The sequence below is a fragment of the Melospiza georgiana genome, chromosome 6, assembly GCF_028018845.1.
Source record: "Melospiza georgiana isolate bMelGeo1 chromosome 6, bMelGeo1.pri, whole genome shotgun sequence".
In the NCBI taxonomy this organism is placed as follows: Eukaryota; Metazoa; Chordata; class Aves; order Passeriformes; family Passerellidae; genus Melospiza; species Melospiza georgiana.
Window position 1 is genome coordinate 33,168,024 of NC_080435.1, and position 14,728 is coordinate 33,182,751.

Here is a 14,728-nt window from a genome sequence, read left to right on the forward strand (position 1 = left end):
CTGTCACTGAAGAAAAGTTTAGAACTCATCGCCCTTTCTTGTCTGAGGTAGCAAATGACTGGCCTGTCACCACGTGTGTTGCTCAAGAGAGCAATAGGATATGCTGCCTCTTGCTTATGGAAACAGCTAGGAGCTACCATCAGGATTTGGAAATACTATTAGTGGAACTTCTAAAAAATATACTAACAAGGCAGTCTGACTGATTCTCAGCAAAATCCATGTTCAGAGACTATCTAGGATGAAAAACCGGTTCACAAAACTCAGGGAAAACATTGTTCTGTAGAGAGGACCTTTAGAAATGTACATTACTCTGAAAACAACATTAGAATTATGCTTGTTCCTCTTTTAATGTCTGTTTATTTCATAGTATTTTGTGTAATTTAAATCTGTGGGCAGTCCTGCCTCCCAGCAGACAAATTATTTAAAGACTGCTGTAGTCAATGCACTGGATGGAAAAAATTCATAGTAGGCTAAATGGTGTATGAGAACACCTAACCAGAAAAAGCATGTGGTCATTGGGTCATGAATGTCAACTTTTTTTTTTTTTTTAAAGAGGAGTTGCAAAGACCTACCTCTAAAAGCTTGCAGATTAAGCACTCATCCCTTTTTTTCATGCCAATTTCCATGGCATAATTCAGTACGTGAAAAACAGGGAAAAGTTTATAGCCTTCGACCACTTACAACACAGAATGTAGAAGTCTGAAGCAAAAGAAAGTCAGAAATGAAAAAAAATCTAATTTTTACTTTAAACTTTTATGACCATGTTTGTTGTAAAGTCATGTACAAATGAATGTATGGTCTATGTGTGATGTACTGCTTAGTCTACCTTAGGTAGCAGTTATAGAATGCAGGGAGAGAAATTCTCAGATGAACTGCCCTGTGCATACAGATGCATGCAAAATTGTAGAGAAGACAAAAGAGTAACCACAAGAAAAATTGCATCTTCCTTTAAAATAGTGTGAGATTTCTGCATCCACAGGATTATCCTCTCAAGTCAAAGTACATAGCTTCACAGCATATTCTGTAGAGAACTCAGCAGAGCAAAACAAGCAAGTGATCATATCTGGCATCCAGATGTTTGAGTTTGCATTTGATAATGCGCCAGCCATCACACTTCAGGAGGGGGATCTCCCACACATATTTGTTTAAGAGAATGAAGTCCATCCTTTGCAGATAAATTTATATCCATACTGCTTCTGAGTATGGTCTAAGGACAAGACAGCGTAAAACTAATGAATTATTTTGGGTACTGTTGGTGTTAAATGATGCACAGGGAAAGTTAACATTGTCATGCTGCACCTGTCCTAAGACTCAGCTTTTTGTACAGTGGGAGAGAACAAATCCAGGTATTTCAGTGTTCTGAGCACTGGTGAATCTGGTGAGGGCAATAAAGTTTTTTGTTAGACCACTATTAATATTACTCATTTCCTGAGCAGAAGAAGCAAGCAGAAAATCTGTCTGACTCAGTATGCTATATAGGATCTGTATATTGAAAAGACAAATAGCAGTAATCAAATTGTGCATAGGTTTGAGATTATTTTTAAGGCTGCTTCTATACATTTTTTAAAAACCTTTATAAAAGGAGATGAGGAATAGCAGACATCACTTGTTAGGTATGCTGTAAGCATCCCCACTTAAAGAAGTAATCTCCATTTCATATCAATCCATTTCTGTCTTCTCCTATCATTGTTTAGCTCAAATACTACAACTTGAGACAAACTTGTGGATCAACACTATTTATGTGGTTTTACTGTTGCAATACTACAACTTGCTCTACAGCGAGGTGTTTGTTTTGTTTGTAATGGGGATTATAGCTGTATGTGAAAATACTGTGTGGGTCTTTGTCCCAGCTTTTAACAGGGCAATATTCCTCTCACTGAGACAATTCCAAAGTAGTAGCTGGCAATAGCAATGCACTGGAAAAGACATAATAATACTCCTTTCTGCAGTGTATGTCGTCTGTACTGGCTTTCCATGGGCTACTAAGATCCTTGTTCAAGAGTTACCTGGCAAAATTGTGTGGCAGCCCAGATGAAAAACTTTTAGTTACAGAAAATAGGATGTAGAAAAAATGTAGATATCTTATGTTCAAAAGAGTGATTATCCCAAATCCCTCCCTACATTCATAGTACCTGCATTTTGCCACTAAAATTGTAGAGCACCAGAAGTTCTTCTTCTTTACATTGGGGAAGTATTTCACTGTCAAATATTGCTGGTTGCTGTCAGAGCGCATTACCTAGATGGTCTCCTGGTATATATGCCGTTGTATTCTCCATGATATTAAGTCTTTGAGATGTGGTGGATCACATCAGATACACAGTTAATAGCTTTTTGCACCCTTTGTGGTAGTAAAGTGCAGTATGTTCCCCCCAGAAGAGCTGCAGACTTCGCCGCTACATTTACCAAAACCATGGTAGCTGTGCTGTAGCACTACAATGCTGACTGAATATAGCCTGTATGAAAAGGGGAGAACTTAACATTTATCCTTAGCATAGAGATTATTTCTAATGCTAAAAATGAAGCATCTGACTCTTTGCCTTCAACTTTGTGATTTCCCCTTCATTTCAGCATATGGGAGTAAAAATTGGAAGAATGTGAACTGTAGATTAACCCAACCAGACTAATGATCAGTCTAATAACCATTCTGATTCAGTATTATATTTCTAGTCACCCTGGGATTGCTCTAATAGGAGCACACAGAAGGTTTATAAATAGCTTTGCATTGTCTTGGTTCAAGTTATGCGTTATGGCACATCTAAACTGTTGTTCCAAAGTTTTGTGACTTTCCCACCTACCCAAAATATTACATGCATGTATTCTATATATTCTGTATACTATGCATGAAGTAGAAAGATAGCTGCATACCCGTCTCAGAAGTTGGAAAACTATTTTATTTAAAATTAAATGTTTTTCTCTTCTTTTGGGAAAATTCATAACATATATTTTTGTTAATATGTTTTGGATATCCATTGCATGTGGGTAGGTTAACATTAGTGCCAGAATCTTTTGTTCAAGACTTCTTGCAGGATTCGAGCTTTCTTAGTCTTCTAAGCCTCTGTTGTGCCCACAGTGCTTATTTATTACGTATATTTTTTTGGGGTTGCATGGCAATTAATACTGGAGAAAACCTTTAAATAAGTTGGTAACATATCAATTTGTCAGAAGTAAACCAGAGGGATTTTGATATTACAGGGAGATTTGCCAAGTATTTAACAGTCATTGTCTAATTGACTAGGTCAGTCACAATTTTATTTAAGTTTCCCAATGATGGGCTGCATATTCCCATGAAATCAAGCCTTACTCAACAGAATGCAGTACCTAAAACAACTAAGTACTTCCAAGTCAAATAAATGAAGCTTTGGCAAGCACCTTCTATTTAAATAATGTACTTCTGTTTTATTATTTGGGAGCAGTTAAGGTGATTTCTTCATATTTCATAGTCTAATTGTCACATTAAAATGTTTGATACTGGGGAGTACATGTAAGCTCTGTCAGCAGGACTTAAATCCTGGTTTAGCCAAAATGTGTTTAGTAGGAGTGAGGCTGTAGATCAGATTCTGCCTTAAGACTGTTGGTATTTAAGCTTATTTAGAGGAGGTAAGTATATTTTTCACAATAAACTCTAAGTTCTAAAGTTGTGTGTGCACTGCACACAGTATGCTTTAAATTCTCAGCTTTTTTTTCTTTACATTTTTAAATTGATCAGAATATGTGAAAAATCTGTGCAGCAGAGAATCTGTTAGATTCATTTTTTAGAAGTTAGCATGTTAAAAACCTTTGGTATAAGTTTATATTTGAAACAATGCTGTTAGTATGTGAAATGTAGCTGGCAAGTATTTTTATGTGTGCCTGTTAGTTTGAATGCATGATGCTGATCTGTTTTTTGTCCTAGCTGACGGTTATTATATCCTAATGGGTGCAACCCTGCACTAATGATCCTTGTGTGAATAAATTCTTCTTCTTGTGAGCAGACACCATAGACAACATAAAAATGTTTGCCTCAATTTCCCTGCAAAAAAGGATCTCAGAAACCAGACTTGGCCAAGTAACAGATTTTTTAAAGGTAGAGGAACCCAATAAAATTACCAGCTTTTCACAGCATGAGTCTACTTCCTTTTGACATATTGTGAGGTGTAGGTGAAATATTCTAACTGAACTGACAGTGTAAGGAAGACAGCTAACTAGAAAGCCAGATGAAAGTAAAAACCACCAATGATGATTGATATTGTAATAGCTATTTATTATTTTGGAGCCTCTTTTGTGGATTTATGTAATTTCACCTATATTACTTACACTTACGTAAGCAGATATAATGAGATTTAATGCAGTAAATTATCATGGTTAAATTCACTGTATCAGGAAGAGCTTTTTGAAAAACATACCAAGGTTTGTATTAATTTTGGTGAAGTTAAATACATATGATCAAAAGTGGGGTTTGTTTATCATAGAAAATTTAAAAGCTTTTGTTATTTTAAGTGAAAATCAAAATAATTGCTTTCTTTGATCTAGTGCAGTGGGGTTTTTTTAAGCTGCCGCAATTCAAGCTAATTTGCACAAAATACCGTGAATGTATTTGCGTGTGGCATATTTTAAGAATAAGAATATGAAGACACCTGTGAATTTGGGGATTTCTTCTAGCTTTTCAAAATAAATGCTTTTTTTCAAAAAATGGGCCCATCGTAAATTTGCATGTTTTCATTTTTGTCTTCTGCTCCAAATGTGTATGGCATAAAATGTATAAACATGAAATAAAGGAGGTTATGTGGATTTTGGCAATGTGTCTCTATATACATTGACATCCTAAGATGTCCAGCTGTATGGCTTGATTTTTAACAGCAGTTGTCTGTCTGTGCATCCATTGCTAATAATAGCAGTACAGGTTGTATAGAAAGTAAATCAGAAAATATTTTCTGAGTACTTTTATACAATCACATGCTCTCTCCAAGAGAGATAACTCATGTCAATATCTCTTAGAATTTATTATTATTAATTCTATTAAATATGTGGTTTAGCAGGTTGTATTTCATTAGTTTTATCACAAACACTTTTTGTTTTATCATGTCACTTCAAAACAATGCTAATTTGTTAGATCTGATGTTGACTACAGAAACATGGATAACAGAGCATTAAAAGCCACTTTGTGATTCTGGGGCCATTTTGCTGACAAATATCTGGCTGAAATATTCAGCTAGTGATGTAACACTTGATATTCTTATTACAGTGAGTTTTTACCAAACTGCTTCCTGTCATCGTAATAGATTTGTACATAAAAATTTGACTATCAATTACGTGTTTTGCATTTCAAGTACAAAATTGCCTCCAATAAGTTGCTTTTTCTAGATAGCTTTGGACATTTCTCCTTGTAAGCAGATTTCAGAATATGTTAAAATAGGATAAAAGTTAAACCGCAAGGGAAAGTTTCTGAACTCAATATACATATTATTAATCTTAACAATTAAATATATTGGACGGTGAAACCAGTCTTCCAAGAGATTTTCCATCTTTAGGTTCTTTTGAAATTTTATTGGATGATACAGAAGATAGTGCAACTCTTTGAACTGTTTTACAGGAGATAAGAGAGAATCTTATAAATTCAAACCTTAAGGAATTTCCTTTAAACAAAGATTTTTGCCAGTCTCAGTGGTTCAGGCTTTACATTTGGTTGCAGTCTTGAGGGTTTTGAATCTTCCAGTAAGACAAAAATGGTTGGAAATACTGGGTATTTTTCATTGATACTGTCTTCTGTGTAATTCTTTACTTCTAACCTAGGTGTAATGTCAACAGATGGAATAATAATTGACAGGCAGAATTTTAAAGCATTCTAAATGTCACTGGACCTTTTAATAAAATTAATTAGCCTGCCACAGAGAAAATTTACTAGCCTGCTGGTTAATTTCACAATGTAAAATCATGGGGTAGGTGGTAGAGCAGGCGAAAGCTTATTACTTTTAAATAATTATTTAAAGATGTGTGCCTTGCCCCTTTCAAGCATGGATTACAAATGCAGCAAGAGCTTTTAAAATCGTCTGAGTTCATAAGCAGCCAAGGATCATTTGAGGAAATATAATACAGTTGAATTAAAAGTTATCAGGTAGTAACTAATAACATCTCACTGGTTATGCCCTTGATTCTTTTGGGATTAATGTTTTCAGTAATATATAAGCATAAGCCATGAGTTCAAGAATTGTGCCTAGTCCCCTTATGAATCTTGAGGAAAAGCTGGTTTCAGAAAATTTAAACATCCACAGTTACTTCCATTCCACTGTGCATCTCTCAGCGTACTGGAATTTAACATTAGAATGTGTTAGAAAGCACCATGAAGCAATCCCATTTAGTTTTCAGAAGAGTTCCAATACTAGTATTCCAACAGCAAGAATTTCCAATACCAATACCAATTGCCTAAATTGTAATGAGATTTGCAAATGTTGGAAGCACCAATTTCATATATTCCAAACACAGTAATATTTGGAACTAAGATAGGAAACATTTTGAGAGTTCCCATTTTTAGTAATGAAGCATGATTAATCACTTAAGAGTATGCTGCATGTGTGTCTGTGTGGTGTTGAGAAGGATTTTTCTGTAAATTGTCATGTGGATAGTTTTCTATTGGATAAAGCTGACTTAAATGTGAACTTATTGAAGATAACTTAAAAACTGTAGCACAGTCTTTTCTGCTTGCAAATTTACATAGCTTGTAAACTTTGAAAGTTGGTCTACTTCTCTTCTTACCAAGATTGCTAGCTCCTAGACAAGCATATCTCATTGATTTCCTGTGCACACAGGGAGACTTAAATATCCTCACTCTCAATTCCTTCCTATCCAGCCTTCTAAGCTAACATAAATCTGTGCTGTTCGTTGTTTGGTATCAGTTGTCTCATGTTCTTCTACCTGGGCAGCTGCACAATCAGCTGGCTACTTGACTGGTCACATCTTTGACTGCTGATTATATTGGAGAGAAGAGTAGAACTCTACTCTCCTGAAACTGAGTTTATAGAACATTCTTGCAGGAGTGCTGTGATTTGACATTAGAACAAAAGAAATTAACTGGAAACATAAATGTCCTGTATCTAGGTTAGAACCCTTTGGTACATTTCACAGGAAAAGAACTGAAGTTTTAATCCAGTGTCTAATTTGTGTTTGTATTCTATACAGCTATATTGTGTGTCGATGACTCTGTAGTAGATCTGGAGACACTGGAAGCCCTATATGAAAATGTAAGTAAAGGTGGGGTAAAAATGTGTTTAATCACCAAAGTATTTTGGATACAGACTTTAGGCTGCTCAGGGATCTAGTGAGTAAGGTCCCCTGAGAAAATGCTTGTGAAGGTTCTGGGGTCCATCAGTGCAGATTATTTTTTCAAATACCATTTTATGAAGGCCACAGGAGCAGGAAATTCCTAAATGTAAGTATTCAAGCAGATGAAGCAGAAGGTTGGCTTATCTGAGCTGGGATCTTTTGGAGCCAAGGCAAGAAAAGAACGTGTATGCCCAGTGAAGGCAAGGTCAGCTGATGTGGGAGGAGTACAGAGATGCTGCTTGGAACTCTGGGGAGAAAATTTGTGCAGCCCAAAGCTCAGTTGGAGTTGAAGCTGACAGAACTGTGGGTGTCTGTGTCCTGGGGAGCATCAGGCACAGCATCACAGCCAGGAAGGGGAGGGGACTGTCCCCTCTGCTCTGAGCTGGGGTGGCCTCACCTCCAGTGCTGGGGCAGTTCTGAGAGCCACAGTATAAAAAATATACAAGATGTTATAGAGCATCCGAAGGAGAGCTATGAAATTGGTGAAGGACCTTGAAGGCAAGACATACAAGGAGCAGCTGAGGTCACTTGGCCTGTCAGCTTGAAGGAAACAGAGAAGACCTCGTGGCTGCCTGCAGCTTCTTCACAAGGGGAAGAGGGGAGGATCTTCTCTTTGTGCTGACGGTGATAGGATCTAAGGGAATGGCCTGAAGTCATGTCAGGGGACATTCAGGTTAGGTATTAGGAAAAGGTTCTTCACCCTGAGGGTGTTTGGGCACTGGAAGAGACTCCCCAGAGAAGTGGTCATGGAATCAGCCTGATAGAATTCAAGAAGTATTTGGAAAATACTCTTGGGCATGGTAATATGCAGTAAATGGCATATAAGGCACTGAAGGAATTTATCATAGATCCTTAAGCATCCCTCTTTTGCATAGTCTAAATGTTTCTCAGTTAAAAAAACATAATTGCTGGCTTGCAGGCAAACAGGTAAAGTAGTAATTTATTAATTTCTTACTAATTAGTAACTAATTAGCTTATGTTAATTCACTCAGAGAGCACAAAAGGATGAACTGGAGAAAATCAAGCAATATTACCAGACTTCAAAAGAGGAGGAACTGAAGCTTCTGGATAAACCAGAACAGTAAGTTGTTGGGGTTTTTTAATAATTTTTCATTACATAATGTAGTCCTTTGATTATATGTTGAAAGCAGTTTTGATGCATAATTCTTGGTAATTATAAGCTTTTCTAAAGCTATAAACTTTTTGTATTTCAAGACATGATGAAAAATTTGCCCTTATCACAAAACTTTTTTCAGAGATGGCAGAGTTTACTACATCAACTTTGACCACCAGAACTGATAAAATATGTCACCTTGAATGAATAAGAATTTTGTTCCCATTCTCACGTTTTTAAGAGGCTTTTCCTTCGCTTACAGCATTTGTGGCTTAATTAGCATTACATAAAGCAAGGCCTAGCTGATTTTGGTTGTTAATTGTTTGAAGAAGCTGCATGAACAGAGGGTTTGGGTTGATCCTATGGTCAAGGACACCTTGGATACTCTGGTCTGATACTTTAGGTTCAGTGTAAACCTAAAAGACTGATGCCACAATTCTCCTGGAACTGTTGTGGCCAGTGACAACTGTTAGGATGAAAAAGTTAAATGTTGCTCCTTGTGTTGTAATACACCTTAGACTGATGTGAAAGAATCATCAAGAATTTTTGAGCAGAACGGTGAAACTGAATTTTATATTTGTGTAGACATTTGATTTCAGACATTGGCCTATCAGTGTTTTTTGTCTTCTGCTACTTCACTGCTTTTTTCTTTTGTACTCTTATCCTTTTCAATTCTTCCTCCCCAGAGGCCTCTCTGTTGTCTCTTTTCCTTTTCCATTTTGTCTGTTCTGCTGTCTCTGGTGTAAGAAAGGGTAGGGGGAGGAAGAACTCAAACAGAGATGGCATATGATGGTTAATGTCAGAATTAATGCATTTTCATACCTTTTTTTCCCATTAAAATGCAAGTGCTGAAGAACAGATTATTTTTTTTTCTTTTGCTACTTACATGAGGCAGCTAAATATTCACTTGTAACTGCACACTAATATTAGGAGATAAGGCTATTATCTTACTCTTGATGAAGAGAGGCTGTTCTTTAGTAAGTCTTAAGAAGACAAATATCTGTAAAGTTTATATACTAGCTTACTTTTGCATCCCACGTCCATGGTTTTCATTGCCTTGGCTTGGGGCATAAGAATACATTGTGTGACTAGCTGATGTTTTCCAGAGCTTGAATCTTTGGCAGTCTGTTTGCTGTATGTCCAAGTTAAATAAATATGAATGCATTTTGTCTTCTGGAGAATACGAATCTTGTAGAGCTCTAGGGTTATAGGAGGTTGTCTTTTTTGTAACTTATAGTGGAGAGAGGTTAATCTTAATTAAATGCAAAGTCGGATTTATACTATCATTGTTCCATAATTAAGAACTGTAAATGAAGCAGTTATGCCTGGTGGTTCAGAGTGAAATAGTAGTATGAAAGACAAAAGGTATTTTTTTATCAATTATTACTCGATGCTTTTTCTGCAAGTCTTAAGTATCCCATTTTTACCCTATAGGTAAACTGCATAGGTTAAGAAAAGTAGCTTTTAAAAAGGTAGCTTAAAGGGCAAACAATTTGCTTTATGCACTTCTGTAAATTTTGTTGGACCTTCAAAATAATGTGCTTTCTGAAAACTCAGTAGATCATGTGCCCCTGGCTTTGTTGTCTCTGTCAGTCTCTACGTCAGCCTAACTGCAGAATAGGAGATTTGTTGGAGCTGTGCTTTACTTATTAGCCCCATAAAAGGTTAAAGACAGAAAAGTGCTAAATTTCTGTGTGATTATGCTGTGGGGCATAAGCCTCAGTATTGTCTTTAATGAGAATCAGAACAAAAGTGTACATGAAATAATTTATCAAATGATTGCACATACTAACAGTTGTCATTCATATAGTGAAACCTTTGAATTGAGTTCACTGAAGTCTAAAGGAAACTCTTACATGTTTGGATTACCGGACAGATAAAAAGCTTTAGTGATATCACTGACGTTCTTCTCCACACGTGATGTTAAATTTGGCACACACTGTAAGGATGACAGCAACATAAGAATACCCCCTAAATTATTCTTCATGCTAATAGCTGTTAAAATGCTAATATTAATTGGCATGATAAAGATTTATATGCAAAATTGGCCACAGTTCGAGACTTTCATAGCAGGATACAGATGCTATAGCTACTTTCCAAGAGACTCCATTTAGTTGTAGTATAATGTCTGTGTAGGCTTCTTCACTGTGAAATAAGTAGTAATGAAGGAAATAGTAACAATATGGTACTGGTTTGAATGTAGTTTGATTCAGGAAGTAGGGAGTGATTTATAATCCCTGTCCCAGTAATGCCACTGACTTCTCTTTGAAGACAGCTCTGCTTGGACTTCAGTTTAAGTCCTGCTGTCATACTTAGAGGCTTGCAGGATTAGATACACCTTTTTCCCAAGAAATCACTTCTAAATTTTATATTCTTCAAATGCAGATAAATGTCATCTGGAAATTAGTTTACCTCCTTAGAATCAGCCTTCCTTGTCCATCTTCTACAAGAATGTTCTCTTACACTAACACCATAACAATATGCCTGACTTGAAAGTTCTCTCAAGTCCTTAACTACAAGATTCTGGTAGGCTAAAGGAGTTTTCAAGTAAAAGCATTTTTTTCTTGACAGTTTCTGAAAGAGAGGAGTACGATCTACTTCATGGAGAGGTACAGCATATTTTCTGGGTTTGTTTTAGGCCATCAGAATTGCAGTAATGAGAAACCCATCCAAAAGCCACGTCACAGCCATGTCATCATTATTTTAAGTAAAAAACCTACTTTTCTCAGAGTAAAATTGAAATAAGGAGGTTTCTTTCTCTTCTAAAGTTTTGTCCGTCTGAATTGGTGGTTTATTTGTGACAGCCATAGTTTTCATGCTATGACTTTTTGATTAGTTGCTACATTTGTAGTCATTAAGATTCCTTTTTGTGACAGATTTCAGTTATAAGTGTTCTGTCTGGGTATTTACTTTGAATACTCTGAATTCCAGAAGCTGAAGACATCCTCTTTTTACACTGATGCTCTTTTAACTCTTAGCACAATGACATTGTATTCAATGGTCAGCCATGTGGGAAATAGTTCTCTTTTCACAGGAAGGCAAGAATATGTGTCATTTGATTTTTTAAATTTAAACTTTTTAATTGTTTGTATGTTAGAACTTTAATGAAGGAGTTTGGTTTTTCTTTCCTTTGTTTCTCTCACACAAAGTGCAAAATACCCTGGGTTTTTTTTCCCTGGCAATACCATTCATTCCCAATAGGAAGCATTTTTATTAGTACCAGCTTGGCATTTCTTTTTTCCCACTTCTTAAGTCTAAGAGCCAAGCTGGGCCTCCCTGATCCTTCTCTCACAATGGGTTTTTTCATCAGGCGAGGAAGAAAAAGAAACAAAAAGAAACAAAAAAATGGTCCAATTAAAACATAGTATTTCACACAGCCACAGGTGAATTCTCTAGTTTTTTAAACAGTCACTATGTATTCAGCAAAGCCTAGCATCCATGAGAAACATGTAAAGCAGATTTAAACATACTGGTTTTATTTATTGTGAAAAAGAAATAATTTGGAAAAATAAGATCTAGTGGCTTAAATAATTAAAATTAAGTTAAGAATAATTCAAGCTAATAAGTTGAATACTGAATTTCCTGTAATTCAGTGAGGGAGAAAAAAATCTTTACAGCATTGCATTAAGGGGAATCTGAGGATATCTGTAGACAGGAAGAATGATGCTACAGTGATATTGGAGCAAAAGACAAGCTTGCTTCTGGATTTCAAGAAAGCTTTTGTATCTCTGAAGTCTTGAATTAAAAACCCAAGAGCAAATTATTGTTATTAATATTGTTATTATAATAAATGCTAGAGCTTCTTGTATTATTAACCAAGCTCTTTTATTTTAAATTGATGAAAAGGGAGGAATTACTCATGCTTTGAGATGCTCTTATTTTGTGAGGTCTGAACTACAGTTGTTGAATATGCCTCCATTTATTGTTATTTACCAAGAGTTAACAGATGAAAAGCTACAATAGAGTCATTATATATATATATATATCTGTGACAACAGATATAGAGCAGATGAAGGCTTAGTAACTTTGCTGAGCAGTGACTGGAGGCAGATATGCTCTGCAAGTATTTTAGAGCTAAATACACAGCTAGGTGTGTTCCCATGGAACATGCTGCTAATATGATTGAAAGTGTGGTGCAAATTAGAAAAGGAAAATTGATGCTAAGAATCACAAGAAGGCTGTTGGGAGAAATTTTATATTATGAAATAAATTTGTAGGAATATATTGAGTTCTGTATTTCTGAGCACATTTTTAAGGGAAACAAGACTGCATAAGTTGGTATGTAGGTAGCACTATGTAGATTTTCTTTTTTTCCAAATGGATGATTTAAGTTTGAGATTCCTCTGTTTATTACTATGCAGCTATGATAGTTAATGGTTGATATGATACTGATTAATGTCTTGCCTTTTTCTTGACATTATTAAGATTTTTAATGCATTCTTACCATAAAGAATATAACAATTATAAATTCTGACAGATTTGATTCAAAAATGAAAGAATGCATGTATATTTCATGATACTGTAGGCTTTGATCCATTATGTAATCCACTGAGAAGAATTATAAAGATTCATTAATAGTCCTTTTTTCCCCACAGATTTCTGTATGAGTTGTCTCAAATCCCCAACTTTGCAGAGCGAGCTCAGTGTATTATCTTCCAGTCGGTTTTCCTTGAAGGGATAACGTCAGTGCACCGGAAGGTCGATATTGTGACTCGTGTTTCCAAGGTGAGTCCTCATGAAAGCTAAATTAAAACTTAAGTTAATTTAAATTTTTTCTCAGAGTATTTAGGCTTCTTTTTTACCATAAGTGAAAAACTTTGATCTTCCTTACTGGCTTTTTAGGAAATAAATGTAGTAGTAAATTTTTAGTTGCTTAAAAGAAGGAAGAGGGAAGCGAATTGCATGTGATGTCCCATGGAGTATGTAGAAATTTATTTGTATTTAAATGGTAGATTTTTATTACTTTGCATAATATAATAGATAATCTCCATAAACTAGGAATTAAATATAAGGCAAGCTTAGTACAGGACCTTGCAAAATGCCTTTTATTTGCATAGCACTGTTGATGCCAGTAGATTCTTGTCATGTTCATCATCTTATTACTTTCCCTTGGCATCTATTAATTTCTGGTAACCCTGATACAGCATAATTTTTACTATGGGGCAAAGTCTACCTAATATCTACACAATATGAAAGACTAAGGAAAAGATTTTTAAATTATAGCAAATAAATTATGAAAAGTAGAACAAGGTGAAAATTAGGAGAGAAATTAAATAGTGGCCTAAAGGTCTAACTTCCTAACCAGAAAAGTAGTTAATTTTATTTTTTTTTTCTAATTTGAAGATTAGTTCTTGACTAGCTTTGCTTTCACAGAGTACCCATGCTCTACCCCTTTGGATTTCTTTGTAATAGAAATAGTTACTTATTTCCTTCCTTTCCAAAGGGGGTATGAAAAATCAGTGTTGTATGAGATAGGGAAAGCCGTATTGCCTTCAGTTCACTTATGAGGAGTTCACACTGAAACCAATTTATCCAGTGTATAAGTCTACATAGTTAAAAATTATGCCTGTGGCCTCAGATTGTCAACTGACAGATGTCTTTATATGTAACTGAAAATAATTTACTAGTTCTACACTGTGTTTCTAGAACTGTTTTCTGATCTGAGGCATGTAATTAGTTAGCCCTTAGCTCTCTTATGTCTGGATTAAGTATGGATCCAGGAATGTGAATTTTCAGATCCATGAGAAGCAGACTGGTGACAGCAAAAATAGCACATCCCCATTTAACTGTGCATGATGCAAACTCATGATAAACCACCTCCTTGTGTGTAAGATTTTTTAAGTCTTCTGAGAATGTTTAGAAATCTTCCATTAATCTTTTTGTCATTGACATAGTATTTGATGCCATATAATTTGCTTCATATGGATTACATCAAACATATTTATCTTACAGAGATATAGTGTAAAAATGGTTCTCTTAAAGTTTTGATTATTGCACCAGCTTCAGCTCCCCTTACTTACCAAGGTAAAAACAGACAAGAAAAAAACTTTAGCAAAAATAAAATGAAAAAAATGTTTTATATTTGTAATTAGAATTTTTATGTCAACCAAATTTACAGACCAGTATCCATTTTCCAGGCTTTGCTGAGCATGAAAAGCGTAAAGGAAATTTTGGGCTTGATTCTGGCTTTTGGAAATTATATGAACGGAGGGAATAGGACCCGAGGTCAAGCTGATGGGTTTGGTTTGGAAATACTCCCCAAACTAAAAGATGTCAAAAGCAGAGTAAGTACTTATGTTTGGTTAAAGATAATTTTTC

The 14,728-nt window shown here is 35.5% G+C and overlaps 1 protein-coding gene across 4 annotated transcripts in view; it reads left to right on the forward strand.

The window, feature by feature from the left end:
- The window catches only part of FMN1 (formin 1), a 172,260-nt gene that overhangs the window by 98,647 nt on the left and 58,885 nt on the right, over positions 1 to 14,728 (forward strand). For all 4 annotated transcript variants that reach the window (XM_058025797.1, XM_058025796.1, XM_058025799.1 and 1 more), the window contains 4 exons: positions 7,153 to 7,214; positions 8,289 to 8,377; positions 13,006 to 13,135; positions 14,548 to 14,694. In XM_058025797.1, coding sequence (XP_057881780.1) covers positions 7,153 to 7,214; positions 8,289 to 8,377; positions 13,006 to 13,135; positions 14,548 to 14,694 — 428 coding nt within the window. The remainder of the gene's footprint in view (positions 1 to 7,152; positions 7,215 to 8,288; positions 8,378 to 13,005; positions 13,136 to 14,547; positions 14,695 to 14,728) is intronic.